Genomic DNA, 14,790 nt, shown 5'->3' with positions numbered 1-14,790 from the left:
CGGGTCTCGAACCCGCGGGCTCAGGCAATCCACTCACCTCAGCCTCCCAAAGGCGCAGGATTACAGGCTGAGCCACCGAGCCTGGCTTTTTCTCTCTTATTCTGACCTTCGTGAATGTTGGCCAAATGGGGCTGGGTGTGGCCACCACGGGGCTAAAGAAGGTAGCGGTGCCAGAGCTGTGAGAAGTTGTTTTCAAATGCTTCTTCTTGACAAACATGTAGAAAGGGAATTCCATTAATTCAGATGACCCAACAGGTAGGTTTTGAATAAACAGGGATTTTGAGATCAGTAAACCCAAACCTGTTCCCAGCTTGCACACTTTTCCCTGGTCACTCAGTTTCTCCTCTCCCCTCAACCCTTCACCATGTGTTGTTGGGATGCTTATAGGGCTAAATTTAAATGTGTCCTTATGGTGAGCAGGCTGTTATACCATTCATATACTCATCCATCCATCCATCCATTTGTTCCAGAAACATTGATTAGTCTCTACTGTCTGCCTAGTATGGGGATACAGAGTTGAAGAACTGCCTGCTAGGATTCTTTTGTTCAGCGATCAGCCATCATGAGCACTTTTGGTGTGCTGTGCCCCACCCTCAGTATTTGGCTTCTGGGCACACAGTCATGAACAAGGCCCAGCTCACCCACTTCCTGGCTGGATGACCTTGGGCAAGTTACCTGAATCTCTCCAAGCCTCAGTTTCCACTTCTGTAAAACGGGATGGGGTTGGGGATGATAACAGCACATAGCTCCAAGGGTTGATATGAATATGAGCTGAAGGAATCTGTGCAAAGCCCCAAGACAGTGTCCAGGACACAGTAAGCTGTCTGCAGGTGTGAGCTGTTATCATTTCCTTCCTGCCTTCATGGAGTAGTGTAATAGTGCTCTCCTAGGGATCACAGGGAGGTCACCTCTGCCGGGAGGAGCCAGGGAAGGTTGTACCTAGGGACGGACATTCAAGCTATGAGTGAAGGCTAAATGAAGGTACAGTCTTGGGAGAAGGCATTCCAGACAGCAGGAAGAGCAGGTGCACGGCAAGGAAGAGAAGGAGCATGGCAGCTGGGGAAAGGCACTTGAGTGTGGAGCAGAAGAGGCTGGAAAGGAAGGCTGGGCTGGAGCTTGAAAGGCCTCGAATGTCATATACGAAGTTCAACTTAATTTTGCAGACAATGGAGAATCACTGAAACTTTTACAGTAGGGGCATGATGTCATCAAGTGTGTGTTTCTGTGCTTTATAAAGATTATTCTAGCAACCTGTGTACAGCAGGGACAGGAGCAAAAATTCCTCCCTCTCTCCCTCCCTCTCTCCTTCAACAAATATTTATTGAGCACCCATGATGTATGAAGTTCTGTGCCAGACACTGTGAATCCAACACTGAAGAAGACAGCATCTCCGAGCTCTGGGGCCCAATGCCCTGGGAAAGACAGAAAGAGAAGGCAGAGGAACTCGCCTAGCAGCTGATATCCAGGCTGGGGTGAGGCCAGAGGCTGAGGAGGTGGATGCAGAGGAGGGGTCAGGGTTCAGGGATGCCTGATGGGAGGAAAGCGTAGAACTTGGTCATCGGTAGAATGTCCAGGGGACAGTAGAAAAGATAGACTGGTGACACTGTTCACTAGCCAGCAGTTTTCAAAGTGTGGTCCCAGGAACCTGTTGGAAAGGCAAAATCTCGGGCCCCACTTCAGGAATTCGGCTGGGGAGGGGCTCCCAGAAATGAATGAATCAGAAATACGGCTGGGAAGGGGCTCCCAGCAGTGTGTGTTGTCCCAGGCTCTCCAGGCAGTTCCCCTCAGGTTTGAGAACTGTGTATATGACCAGAGCACCAGAGGAAAGTGCTCTTTAATGGCCAGTGTGTGTCAGGGGCAACAAATTCCATTTGAGATCCCATGAGTCTGAGTGCCTGTGGGTCATTCTCAGGCGAAAGTGTCCAGGGAACAACTGGTTGCAAAGACCTAGGATTTGAAAAAGAACTGGCTACAGGTAAGGGGTAGGAGACGTCAACCTTGAAGAGGTAGCAGAGGCTCTTGAGTGACTGAGGTGGCCTGAAGAGCAGATGGTGAGTGAGGAGAGCCTGGGTGTGGAGGAGGGGAGATGTGAGTTGGCCTTGGCCGGGGAGAGGAAACACCCCTCCCTGATGGGGGAGTGGGGAGGAGAGCTGGCTGAGGACACAGGAGAGGCAGGGAGGTGCACATGGTGCCGTGTACTTTTTGTTTTTTGGGGTTTTTTTTTTGTTTGTTTTTTTGAGTTGGAGTCTCACTCTGTCACTCAGACTGGAGTGCAGTGGCCGCTCCCATCCACCGCAGCCTCGACCTGCTGGGCTCCAGCCATCCTTCCGCCTCAGCTTTCCAAGAGGCTGGAACTACAGGTGCGCGCTACCACACCCAGATAATTTTTGATTTATTGTAGAGATGAGGTCTCGCCAAGTTGCCCAGGTGGGTCTCGAACCCACGGGCTCAGGCAATCCACTCACCTCAGCCTCCCAAAGTGCTGGGATTACAGGCTGAGCCACCAAGCCTGGCTGGTGCCGTGTTCTGAATGACCTATGTCCCAGTCCTGGCTTCAAGGTAAAGGTGAGGCTCTGCCCTAGGAAAGAGGGAGCCATGAAAGAATGAGCAGTTTGAGGGGAGAACAGACCAGCATAACGCCAGAATCCAAAGGGGCCGGGGCTGTTCCTGAGCTCTGGGAGAAAGGAAGGGTGGAGTCTGAAAGCTGCCCTTGAAGGCCTGCTGCCAGCCATGCTTCTGGGACTCCAGGTGCCTTGGAGAAGATGCCTTGTGGCACAGGGCCAAGGAACCAGGTCACTGACAGCCAGCTGGAGGCAGGTGCAGGGAGGGGAGAGGTAGCAACTTTCTGCCCTCACCTCTCCCTGACAGGCAGAGGCCCAGGTCGGATGCCATGTATAGGTCAGGACAGAGATCAAGCCACTGAGGAGTTGCACAAGGGACACGAAGCCCCTGACAAGGCTGAGCCCTGAGATGGTGCAGAAAACAGAAAGTCGAAGTAGGTGACTGGACTCCTGGCCAAATGTGGGGCAGTAAGTACAGGACAATTCCAGGAAGAACTGGCAATTCCAGGAAGACCAGGAAGAGCTGGCTCGAGAGCAGGAGTTCTGAGTGCAGAGTGGTATGAGAAAGAGCTTGTCGGTCTGGGTCTGACAATGTGCAGTCAAACTCCAGCTCTGTCGCTAACTGACTGGGGGACTTGCACGAGCCACTTCTCATGCTCTTGCCCTCCAGTTTCTTATCTGTAAAACAGGAAAAGTAAAAACAGTTTCCTGTGGGTGTTATGATGATTCAGTGCCATAAACATATGTAACATCCTCAGTGTGCTGCCTTATACAGAGCAAGGACACAGGAACAGTCATGATTGTATTTTATGCAGCACATGCTCCTATATTCATCCTGTGAGTATCAGTTTGCAAAGTCCTTTCTCCTTCGTTAACCTCATAAGGCCTCTATGGGAGTTGGGTAGGGTCCCTTTTTGCAAGTGAATCCCAGAGGCCCATAGAGATGATGTGGCTCCGCCCCAAGTCACATGACTCAAAGGTGGCAGACCAGGACACACATCAGAGTGCTGACTCCTTTGGTAGTGCTTCCAGGGAGCAATGCCACATCCTGCTCACCACCATGCTCCCAGTGCCAGACACTGTAAATGTTTGTTGAGTGAGCGAATGTGCGAGTGAGTGAGGAGCCAGGGATGAGTGAGAGGAGACCGGATGAACAATGTCTTCAGTTCTTTGCCTTCACTATTACTGCTCAACCCGGTGGCCATGAATACCACGTGGCCACATGCTCCGGCCATCCCAGGGGCCCACCCACCTGAGACCTGGCCATCTGAGCACTATTGTTTCCCCAGGAGAACAGTCTCAAGTCCGGGAAGGGGGCAGCTGCCATGATCCCAGGCCCACAGACGGTGGCCACGGAAATCCGTTCTCTTTCTCCGGTAAGTAGGTGAGGCCAGCTCAGGCTAGGGACTCCAAGCTGAGCATGTGGGCATGGGCCGTGCGTGGCCTGCAGCAAGTGCAGCATGGAGCCCCGAAGGTGCCCTTTTAGTACAGAGCCAGGAAACTGGAGCATTTTCAGATGCTCACAGGGCCCCCTGGTGCCCACCAGCGTCACATCAGTTGTGTCCCACCCTCCACATACATGTAAGCAGGACATTGGCAGAGCAAGGGCATTGGTGGTACCTTGATGGTTCTTTTGCCTTCACTCTCCTTACTGACCAGGAAGAGCAATGAGCTAGGAGTCCAGAGGCTTGGATTCTGGACCTGGCTCTGTCAGCGACTGCCCTGTGACCCCAAGTCTGTCACTGTGAGGTCTCTTCCAGCTCTTACCTTCTCCAAGTCTGTTGTTCTCATCATGCTGCTCTGGAGAGAGCGTGTTCCTGGTTGTGACAGGATGAGGGATCGGGAGGCCTTCTGTTTCCACCTTGGATCCATCTGTTCATTCTTTTAAGACGCCAGGATTCTTAAACTCTAGGGTGTTGTTAGGGTTCTGGGCCTCAGGAATCTCATGGTCTAGGAATCTTAGGGTTTGAGAGTTTTATGAATATAGGATTCAGAAGATTCAGCATTCTTAAATTCTTAATGGTTCAAAGCATCTTGGCTTTGAAACCACCTTCACCAGGCCCCCACTGGGGCCCTCTGGTTTACCCTACCCTACCTCTACCCCTGCAGAGCTCAGTTTCCTTACCAGACACTCGGGGTGGGGGTGGTTATATTCTGCAGATCATCGGGAAAGATGTCCTCACCAGCACCTACGGCGCCACCGCGGAAACCCTCTCCACCTCCACCACCACCCATGTCACCAAAGTGAGTAGCAGCAGGGCACCCCATGCCCCCGCCGGGCTGCAGGCAAGAAGGTCATGACTGTTGCTCTGCTTTGGCTTCTCCATCTGTACAGTAGACAAAGAAGATTGGTAGTGCCACGGGTTTCTGGGTTGCTGTGCACTTTGTCCTGTGCTATGTGTTGTCTTAGGCACGGGACCTTCCCATAGCACTGACAGCCAGGCTGGGGGGACAAGACCCTCTCCTTCATAGTAATTGTGAACCATGGTATTTGTGCCTTACAGACAGTAAGTGCTGGAGGAATCTGGAAGGAATCTGGAAGGGGTGATGTATGGGAGTCTCCCCAAGGGTCAGGAAGTATCTCCTGGGACAAACGGGGCTTGAGTAGGGTCTTGGAAAGCCAGGCAGGACTCCTGAGGGAGGAGACAGACACAGGCATTCTCAGCAAAGCAGAAGATGGAGCAGAAGCTGTGCATTTGTTTTTTGGTGGAGTATTTGTCAGTGAGCATCAACTTAATGTTGGCCTCTGTGCTGGGGCTGCTGGAGGTGGCTGAGAGCGAGTCCTGTTTGTGAGAAATGAGAAGCACATGTAGGGAGTGTAACTGAGAAATTAGGTTGCACTGAGGGCGGGGGATTGGAATGTAGAGCAAATGAGAAAAATACCAGGACACATTTGACTGTAGAAGATCTTAATTTAAGGGAAATCGGAAAGCCATGAAGATTTTAAATTGGATAGTGACCCAGTGAAAATAGGTTTAAGGAGAATATATTAGGCCCACCAGGATGTGCAGATAGATGGGAGACAGAGGAGGAGAGGCATGGAGGGAGACTGATAATAACTCAGGGGTCAGGGAGGGCCTGGGCTAGGGTCAAAGTCAGAGCCAGGGTGGGGAGAGGAGGGCGAATGGAGGGAGACCTTCCAGGGGCACTCGCCATGATGCAGCTGGTGAGGACAAGGGTCTGGGAGGCAGGCTGCAGGCATGTCCATGCCTGAGTGTCCAGGAGGAAAGCTGGAAGGGTCCCAACCAGGGCTGGAGGCCTGGGGAGCCAGGTCGAGCCAAGCTGAGCTGGAGGCTCCGGTGAGGCATCAGAGAAGTCTGGTCGGTTGCACATAGACTCTGTCCAGGCCCCTGCGTGCCCCTGCAGGAGTCAGCACATTTCACATTCCCCATAAGGAACTTACTCTCACCAAAAGCATTAGTGAGCAATGTTGACTTCTCTGAAACCTTTATGGGAAGGTTGTATATCACACACCCCACAGCATCCAGCTCAGAAAACCCTCCTCCCCAAGGTCCCTCTTGGCCCTGCCGACTGAGAGCCCCTTCTTTCTGTCCACTCCTGACTCCAGCTGGGATTCCCATAGTCATCACCCTCCTTCAACATTCCCAACAACTAGGTTCAACTAGTAAAACAGCTTTTGCTTCTAAACTTGGCCAAATGCCATGGCTTCAGAAAACAGTGGAGGTCATAAGTATCATCAATGCAATTTTATCTTGTAGTATTGTTCAAAGTCATTTAAGGTAGAACTTTGTCACCATTCACATTTCATTCATGTGTTCATTCAACAAATCTGCATTCAGCACCACCCTCATTAGATTGAGCAAGGGAGAGGGGGAGGAGGGATACAGAGATGAACAAATACAGGCCCTCCCCTGAGAGCTGGCAGCTTGGTGAGCTGAGCAAGGCCAGGTACACACAAAGGTCATCACCAGGCAGAAAGGCCCAGAACTGCAAGAGAGAGACTCAGTGCTCGAGGAGTACCAACGCAGGAAAGCAGAAGCACTACCAGCCAGGGTCAGGGAGGCAGCGTTTGAGCTGGGTTTGGAAGACCTAGAGGGGGCAGTTCGGTAGTTGGGAGAGTGAGCAACCGGGCAAAACCTGAAGTTTGAAGTCCTAAAACTAGAAAAGAAGAACCTGAGGCAGTCAGGAGAGAAAGTAACTGCTGGTTGTCAGCCTTGCCTCAAGTGGTGCTTTGTAGGTCCCCCGTCGCGGTGGCTGCCCCAGTGGGACCCAAGAGTGACCTCCCCTCCCTCTTCCTCTGCAGACTGTGAAAGGGGGGTTTTCTGAGACAAGGATCGAGAAGCGAATCATCATTACTGGGGATGAAGATGTTGATCAAGACCAGGTATGGGGGTTGGTGACATTATCCCCAGTGGCACTGCCCAGTCCCCAGTCCCTTGCATGTTGGGCTACCTGTAGCTGCCTTCATGGGCAGAGAAGGTGTCCCCTTCTTGCTGACCCTGTGCAGATAGGAAACCCCCAAGGAAGGGGCATTGAATGGGAGCCAGAAGGAGCCAGAAGACCCAAGCTCTAGCCTCTCCCTTTAACTGTTTGACTTTGTCCCTCCCTAGGCCTCAGTTTCCCCCACTGTGCGCTAAGGGACTTGTCCTCTCCAGTCTCTCCCATATTCGATATTCCATGTTCCTCACTTTGCTGCTCTTTCCCACCAGGCCTTGGCTTTGGCCATCAAGGAGGCCAAACTGCAGCATCCTGACATGCTGGTAACCAAAGCTGTCGTATACAGAGAAACAGACCAGTCCCCAGAGGAGAGGGACAAGAAGTCACAGGTAAGGCTTCTGAGGTTCAGCAGCCATGAGGGGATGGAGCAGAAGCAAGAGCCTCTGAGGGTCATTTCCATCTGAGAGCCCAGGTGGCTTGATTCCTAGTGCAGCTTTGACCCCCTGCCTTTCTGATTGCTGCTCCAAGGAGAGAGGCAGCTCCTCCAGATGGTGAGTCCCTGGGAAGAATGAAGACCGATTCTTTGGTTTGTTTGGGATTCCAGGCCCCAGACCCAGAAAAATAAATCCAGAAGTTATAAAAGAGGAGAGAGGATTGGGTATTGGTGTGGGACAGATGGAGGCTGGTGACCTCATTGGTTGTTGCTGTACGCTGGAAGTCAGAAAAGGTCCTCCTGGATCCAGTGCCACAGTCCTGAGTCTCTATCTCTATCACAGGTGACTGGCTGTTGCTAAGGGGACATGATGACCAGAGCCCTTGATCTCATCTGTCTCACTTGATTGCAAACACTTGACTTCTCAGGCCTCCAGGGCCAGAATTGTAGGGACCTTCGTGTTTGTCTGTTTCGACATGGGCCATCGATGCCTTGGTGAGGAAGGGAAATGAGATGATGTTGAGGCAGATGGGGCTCTTAGCAGCCCAGACTGGGGGAGGGGTTCTTCTGACCCCTCTGGAAATTTATCAAATTTTATCAGACCTATAAAACAAAATCCCATAGACATTGAGTGGGGTGAAATAAACCAGACACAAAAAGCACAAACTGTATAATTCCATTTATAGGAAGCCCCAAAACAAGCAAACCTAATCAACGATGATGAAAATCAGAATAGTGTTACTTCTGGGATGTGGTATTGACAGGGAAGAGCCACAGGGAGACTTGTGGGGTGCTGGAAGTGTCATCTTCAGCTGGGTGAGTTATGTGGGTGTGTACATATGTAGAGGTTTGTCCAGCTCTTAAGTAAAACTTAGATTTGTGCACATCACACATTTCACAGGTTGTGCCACAGTGAAAAAAATTCACCTCAAAGACCCCACAAATAGCTGGTCTTCTCATTGCCCCTTTCTTGGAAGGAATGAAACCAATGTTTTCTAGAAAGATTCAAGAATGTTTCTCTTTCTTCCTTTGATTGCCACCCCACTAAATGTCAGAAGAAAAAGCACTGAAGCATATTCCTGCCATTCTGAAAGGCTGCTAACCTCCAGTCTAGACCAGGGCTTTCAGTAGAACTTTCTGTGGTGATGGAAATGTTCTTTCTGTGCTGTTTGGCACAACAGCCACTAGCCACACATAGCTGTGGAGCACTTGAAATTAGCTAATCCGAAATGAAATGTGCTTCAGGGTGAAATACATGCAGGATTTTGAAGATTTAATATGAAAAAGACAATGTCAACTATTTTAATAATCTTTATACTGGTTATGTGTTGAAATGATAATGGATATGTTGGGCTAAGTACAAGATATTAAAGTTAACTGATTCATTTTGTTGTTTTTAATGTAAATTAAAATTAAAATTTTTAATTTTGAAATTAAAATTGTCTATGTACTTAGAAATTCTTAGAAAAATAGAAATACATATCTAGAAATTCAGGAAATGTTATAGTAAATCTATTATCTACTATTACAATCTATAGTAAATCTGATAATAGTAAATCTATTATCTAGGAAAGTTTTCAATTTCACATGTGGTTCACATTCTGTTTCTATTGGACAGCGTTGGTCTGGAGGTATAAGTTGGCCACAGGTGAAGCCTCTCCCAGCCTTCCTTGGGCTTTTATACAAGTGGTTTTCATTTCTGTACCCTCAGTTGTCCAATTAGCCTTGCTTTTTCTCCCTCTCATCTCAGAGTGGTAGAGAGTAGGTCACTTGCCCAGCTGGAGCTGAGCCAGCATATCACCTGGGGAAACTTGTTTAAAATACAGGGACTGAGCCGGCTCAGTGGCTCAGCCTGTAATCCTGCGCCTTTGGGAGGCTGAGGTGAGTGGATTGCCTGAGCCCACAGGTTCAAGACCCGCCTGGGCAACTTGGTGAGACCTCATCTCTACAGTAAATCAAAAATTAGCCGGGCGTGGTAGCGCGCACCTGTAGTTCCAGCTACTTGGAAGGCTGAGGCAGAAGGATCACCAGAGCCAGCAGGTCGAGGCTGCGGTGGCCAGGAGCGGCCACTGCACTCCAGTCTGGGCGACAGAGTGAGAATCCAACTCAAAAATAAAAATAATAAAAATAAAATAAATTTAAAAATAAAAAATAAAATAAAATAAAATAAGGGACTGGAGGAGACCCTTGTCATAATGTCTGATTTAGAAAGGCTGACCTGGGACCTGGGCTCTGTATTGCCTGGGACTCTTTGCTGACACCTTGGTCCTTAGCAAGTTCCCATGCAGCCAGGTGCAGGAGTCACTGAGGCAGAGAACTCTGCCCTGAGAACCCAGGGACCGTTCCGCTGACTTGCCTGACTGCGGATCAGCCTTCTCCCTCCTGGGGACTCCGTTTCCTCGTTTGCAGAGATGGAGGGAGCCCCCTTCCAGTTATATTCCTCTGGCTCTTTGCTTCCCGGGGTGCCTGTTGTGTGTTTGTCATCTCTTCTCCATTGCCCGTCTCACGCCTCCTCATCTTTCCGGGGCGTTCAGAGCCAGTCCCCCAGGCTCCTGCCTTCCCAAGTGCTGGCCCATTCAGAGCTCTCGTCCCAGCCTCCACATCCTGCCTGCCCCACTGCCATTCAGTCTTTCACATCTGCCCACTTTGCTGCTCTCTTTGCTGTCTCATTCCCTCCTCCTCACCTCTCTTTAATTCTTTCTTTGATGCCATTGCCCCACGCACCACCATGTACCCTCTCGCTCTTTCTTCTGCATCGTTCTGTAAAGGTCACCTTGTTTATGTTGCCCTGGAGAGCCAGAAGTTTCTGTGTCTTGCCTGTTCTGCCCCACATGCTTATCAGTAGTGATTGCCAAGTAGGAGCCACCTCTGACTTTTAGTATAGTCAGACTCACTGATTCTTGGGAGAGATTTCTTCCCCTCCCTCTCTCCCTCCCTCCGTCCTCCCCTTCCTTCCTTCTTCTTTTTCTTCTTCTTCTTCTTCTTTTTTTTTTTTGGACTCAGGGTCTCACTCTGTTGCCTAGGCTGGACCTTCTGGGCTCAGGTGATCCTTCTGCCTCAGCATCCTGAGCAGCTAGGACTACTGGCACATGCCAGCACACCTAATTTTTTTATTTTTTGTAGAGACGAAGTTTCACTGTGTTGCCCAGGCTGGTCTCAAACTCCTGAGGCTCAAGCAGTCCACCTGCCTTGACCTCCCAAAGTGCTAGGATGACAGACAAGCCACCATGCTGGACCAGAAAATTCCTTTTGAAAGTCTTGAAAAACAATGGCTTAATGGATGGATGCATCTTGGTACCCCAAGGAAGAGCTCTGTAGTCCTGCAGGCCTAGCTTCAAAACGCAAGCCCTGCCCTTTACTAGCGATGTGACCTTGAGCAAGTTATTTAACCTTCCCAGCCTGCTTTTCCTCATCAGTCAAATGGTAATGATCATCATAGTAACAACAATTGCTATGCTTTGTGAAAGGCTTACCTTGTACCAGGTTCCAGACCGTGCACCCAACATAAGTATTATTATCTGTTCATTCATTTTACAAATGAGGAAACCGAGGTTCAAAGGTGTTACGCAGCTGCACACAGTCATGAAGTGGGAACAGCTTCTTACCACACTGACTTTTCTTTTCTTTTTTCAAGTCAGAGTCTTACTCTGTCCCCCAGGCTAGAGTGCAATGGCATGCTCACGGCCACCACAGCCTTGACCTACTGGGCTCAGGTGATCCTTCCGCCTCAGCCTCCGGCTAATTTTAAAAAATTATAGAGACGAGGTCTCACCGTGTCGCTTAGGCTGGTCTCAAAACCCTGAGCTCAGGCAATCCTCTCACCTCCACCTCCCAAAGCGCTGGGATTACAGGCTTGAGTCCCTGCACCCAGCCACACTGACTTTCATTGTACCTATCTCATAAGGTTACAGAGATCAGACATTTATGGTAGTTAGCATAGTGCCTGGCACATAGTAAGCACTTAATAAAAGTCTATTATGACTCTTATTACTATTAACTCAAAGTAGGCTAACAAAATGCTGGACTCTGCTATAATAAACTGAGAAGACTACATTGTAACATGGTATTGTTTAGCTGTCCCTGGTGCTTCTGAAGCATCTGTGGACTTCAGAAGACATCTCACATAACCTGAATCATGGTTAGACTGTCTATGGGGCACCTGCTTCATTAATAGATGAAAAAAGTTATTGATTGGTCGATTGATTGAGTTGGGGTCTCACTCTGTTGCCTAGGCTGAAGTGCAGTGGCTCACAGCTCACTATTGCCTCGACTTCTTAGGCTCAGGTGATCCTTCCACTTCAGCCTCCCGAGTAGCTAGAACTACAGCCATGCCCAGCTAATATTTTTGTCTGTTTGTTGTAGAGTCATGGTCCCACTATGTTGTCTAAGCTGGTCTCAAACTCCTAGGCGCAAGCAATCCACTTTGGCCTCCCAAAGTGCTGGGATTACAGGTGTGAGCCACTGTACCAGTTCCTAGATGAGCAAATTTAAAGTACAGGCTTCCACTCTAAGAAAAAAAAAATCTCTAGTTAGCATGTAGCAGAATTGAGTAGAAAGAATACACCCAGGCTTTGGCACCAGAAACATCTTGGTAGCTGTGTGCCCAGAGGAATCTCTCTGGCCTCCGTTTCCTCCTTTGTAAAACGGAGTTAAATTCCAAACTGGAGCTGCTGTAATAACTAAACAACACCTGTGACGCACTGCCTCAGAGTCGCACATGTGAGGTGAAGCTGCTTCTTTGTCCCTCTGAGGTTTGCCATGTTCAGGAGTTGATGAGAGCCCTAAGAAAGTCAGACTATAAACTTCTCCCCCAATGGCCTGGTGCATGAGACCCTCTCCACGAGGCTGTTCATTTTGCAGGTGTTCATCTTATCTCCCTAAATACTCCAGAAACATCTGTCGCTGCTTCAGTTGACTCTTGGCCTTCCTTCTGAAAGTTCCTAAAGAGAACCTGTCTCCCAAACACTGCCAGCAAGAGGGCAGCACTCACCTAGCTTCCTAGAGCTTGTTAACCTTCCAACATTTAAATGGGAAACAACTGACCTGTTCCCAAGAACCTGGGATTCTAGTCTTGGTTTTGCCTACTTCCCAAGTCAGTGGATCCCCTGGGCCTCAGTTTCCTCATCTGTCCAATGAGCCAAGAAGGACCCCTTTTCTATGGTTCCATTAGCACTCGACCGTGTGTGAGTGGTAAAATGCAGGGATGATAGTCTATCCATTAAGTGGTTTGGAGTAGCTGCTGTGTGCCAGGTACAGTGTTGGACACTGGAAAGACTATAGGTAAAAGACAATCCCTGCCTTCAAGGAGATCAGAATAGTGTGTAGTTAAATTAATAGCATCAACAATAGTAATAATAATAGCCAGGATTTATTTTAGCACTTATTGTATGCTAGGCACTTGCTTTGATTCCGCCCTATAACTGCTTGAGACAGGAAGCAACTGAGCCTTAAAAGAGTTAAGAAACTCACCTAAGATTATAGAGCTTGCAGGCCATGGAGTAGGATTTGAACTCAGAGAGTCCAACTTCAGAGCCCACGCCCTTAGACGCTGAATTTTTGATTCAAACCTGAGTTGAAATCCAGGCTCCAGTTTATTTAAATACTGTTATCTGGGGTTAATCTCCAGGACACAGCAGGCCCATGGAGAACAAAAAGGAAAAACAAACCCCAGAAGAACATCTGTAGTCATGACTAAACATTTCTTAGAATCAACAAAAGACAGGAAGAAAGAGTGAAATGATCGTGATCCTAGCTTCTCAGTGTTAAAGGATGTTTTAACAAATTTTCAGGCCAGAGTAAAAAATAGCACCTCTCTGGAAACAAACAAGCAGACGTGGGCTCTGGAGTCTGACAGACATGGGTTTAGTTCTCGGCTGCCATATACAAGTTGTGTAGCCTTGAACAAGCCATTCTCCCTCCCTGAGCCAGGATAAGGGGCATCCAGTGAAGAGTAGCTAAAACAAGTTCTTGCCATGTATTTAAAGATAAGCGACAAAATTACTGACTCCTCTTGGCCTCTTCCTCCCTCCCAGGAATCCTGACCTCTGTGAAGAGATGCTGGCATTTCTGGTCCAACCCAAGCCAGAGAACCATTAAGAAGGGGCCTTCACTCTGGATTCTCCGACACAACACCGACGTCCCAGCTGCGACGTACTGTCACTGATGAGAGACTGGGAAGGGAAAAGCATATATATATATATATAGATATATATAGATAGAGATATATATACAGGAAACACCGCGTCCTTGCACTGCTGCTTGGGCTGGCAGAGCTGTCGGCCAACAGCACCAACCAACATCTGAATACCTACATTTCCTTTGCAGACACATTGAAGATTGGTGGGATTTCTCGGGGAAAAAAAATTATAATAACCAGAGTCCCTTGCTCCTCCTTTTCCCCTGCTGAACAACAAAAGCAAGCCAGACCACGGTGATTGGAGAAGCGCCTTCCCACCCTGGCTCCACACGCTGCAGTTAGTGGACGAGCATTCCATTTGTGCTCAGCATCTGTTGCCCACTTGAATGCAAAGGAAAACACTGCAGCAAAGCAAGAGAAGTCGCAGCAGCAAGACACGCACAGTCAACCGTTTTCTGAGAAAGAAGGAAAATTCCCTGCGTGGAAAAGAGGAGGAGGAACACTGGATTATTATTTTCTGGGTCTTGACACTGGGCTGCAAAATCCACCTTCCTTTCTTCCACCACCCTCACCCTTGACTCTCACTCGTCTTGTCGTCATTTTCTGTCTGGGCTCCCTCCTCCCCCTCCCCCCTCGCCCTCTGTGTCCTGGTCCTACGAGGGCCACTGCAGATGACTCTCCTTTGAAATGAGGAAAAGAAAAGAAAGCAAAAACAGAAAACTAAGCCACAGGAAGGGAAGTAGACATTGTACGCTTATGGTTTCTCATTATGAAGGTGCAGCTTGTAGGAGATTTGTATGGATGTGCTTTTAAGTTATGTATATGATATATAACAGGAAACATATTAAAATAAACAGTGCTGGTAAGTATGAAGCTGACATTTAAAAATTATAATCATCTGACTGTGATTGATGTATCCTACGGTTCCTAGAGCTCACTGAACTGGCCCAGCTAAGGAGACCTGGACTCTGGGTGTGGGTTGGCTCACAGTAGGAGCTGACGGGTTCAGTGTAGTAATACTGTGTGTGGTGTTTGTAACTGGTTGATTGGTGGGGGGGAAATGGGGCCCCGGATGGAGAGGTGGGGGCTTGGCAAGAAGGAAGTAACACAAAGGTCGTCCTGAGCATGCCAGTCCAAGATGCCTTCTCTACCGGGCAGTACAGTCAGGGCCTGGTCTGTGCTCAGGCATGGGGTCCTGACTTAGGACTCTGCTGCTGAGGTCCCCACAGTAGGGGTCCCTAGCTCAGTCCTCCTACCTCCCT

The 14,790-nt window shown here is 49.0% G+C and overlaps 1 protein-coding gene across 1 annotated transcript in view; it reads left to right on the top strand.

Annotated features, from left to right (window-relative positions):
• Positions 1 to 14,418, top strand: part of EPB41L1 (erythrocyte membrane protein band 4.1 like 1) — a 123,264-nt gene extending 108,846 nt beyond the window's left edge. Inside the window, exons 20-24 of the mRNA XM_021705928.1 lie at positions 3,851 to 3,937; positions 4,722 to 4,805; positions 6,826 to 6,906; positions 7,232 to 7,348; positions 13,425 to 14,418. Of these exons, the coding sequence (XP_021561603.1) occupies positions 3,851 to 3,937; positions 4,722 to 4,805; positions 6,826 to 6,906; positions 7,232 to 7,348; positions 13,425 to 13,433 (378 nt within the window). The 3' untranslated portion in view covers positions 13,434 to 14,418. The remainder of the gene's footprint in view (positions 1 to 3,850; positions 3,938 to 4,721; positions 4,806 to 6,825; positions 6,907 to 7,231; positions 7,349 to 13,424) is intronic.
• Positions 14,419 to 14,790: the final 372 nt, after the last annotated feature.

The sequence above is a fragment of the Carlito syrichta genome, unplaced genomic scaffold (genome assembly GCF_000164805.1).
Source record: "Carlito syrichta isolate Samal-C Ts95f unplaced genomic scaffold, Tarsius_syrichta-2.0.1 Scaffold314830, whole genome shotgun sequence".
Classification (NCBI taxonomy): domain Eukaryota; kingdom Metazoa; phylum Chordata; class Mammalia; order Primates; family Tarsiidae; genus Carlito; species Carlito syrichta.
This window is presented reverse-complemented; position numbering and strand designations above follow the sequence as displayed.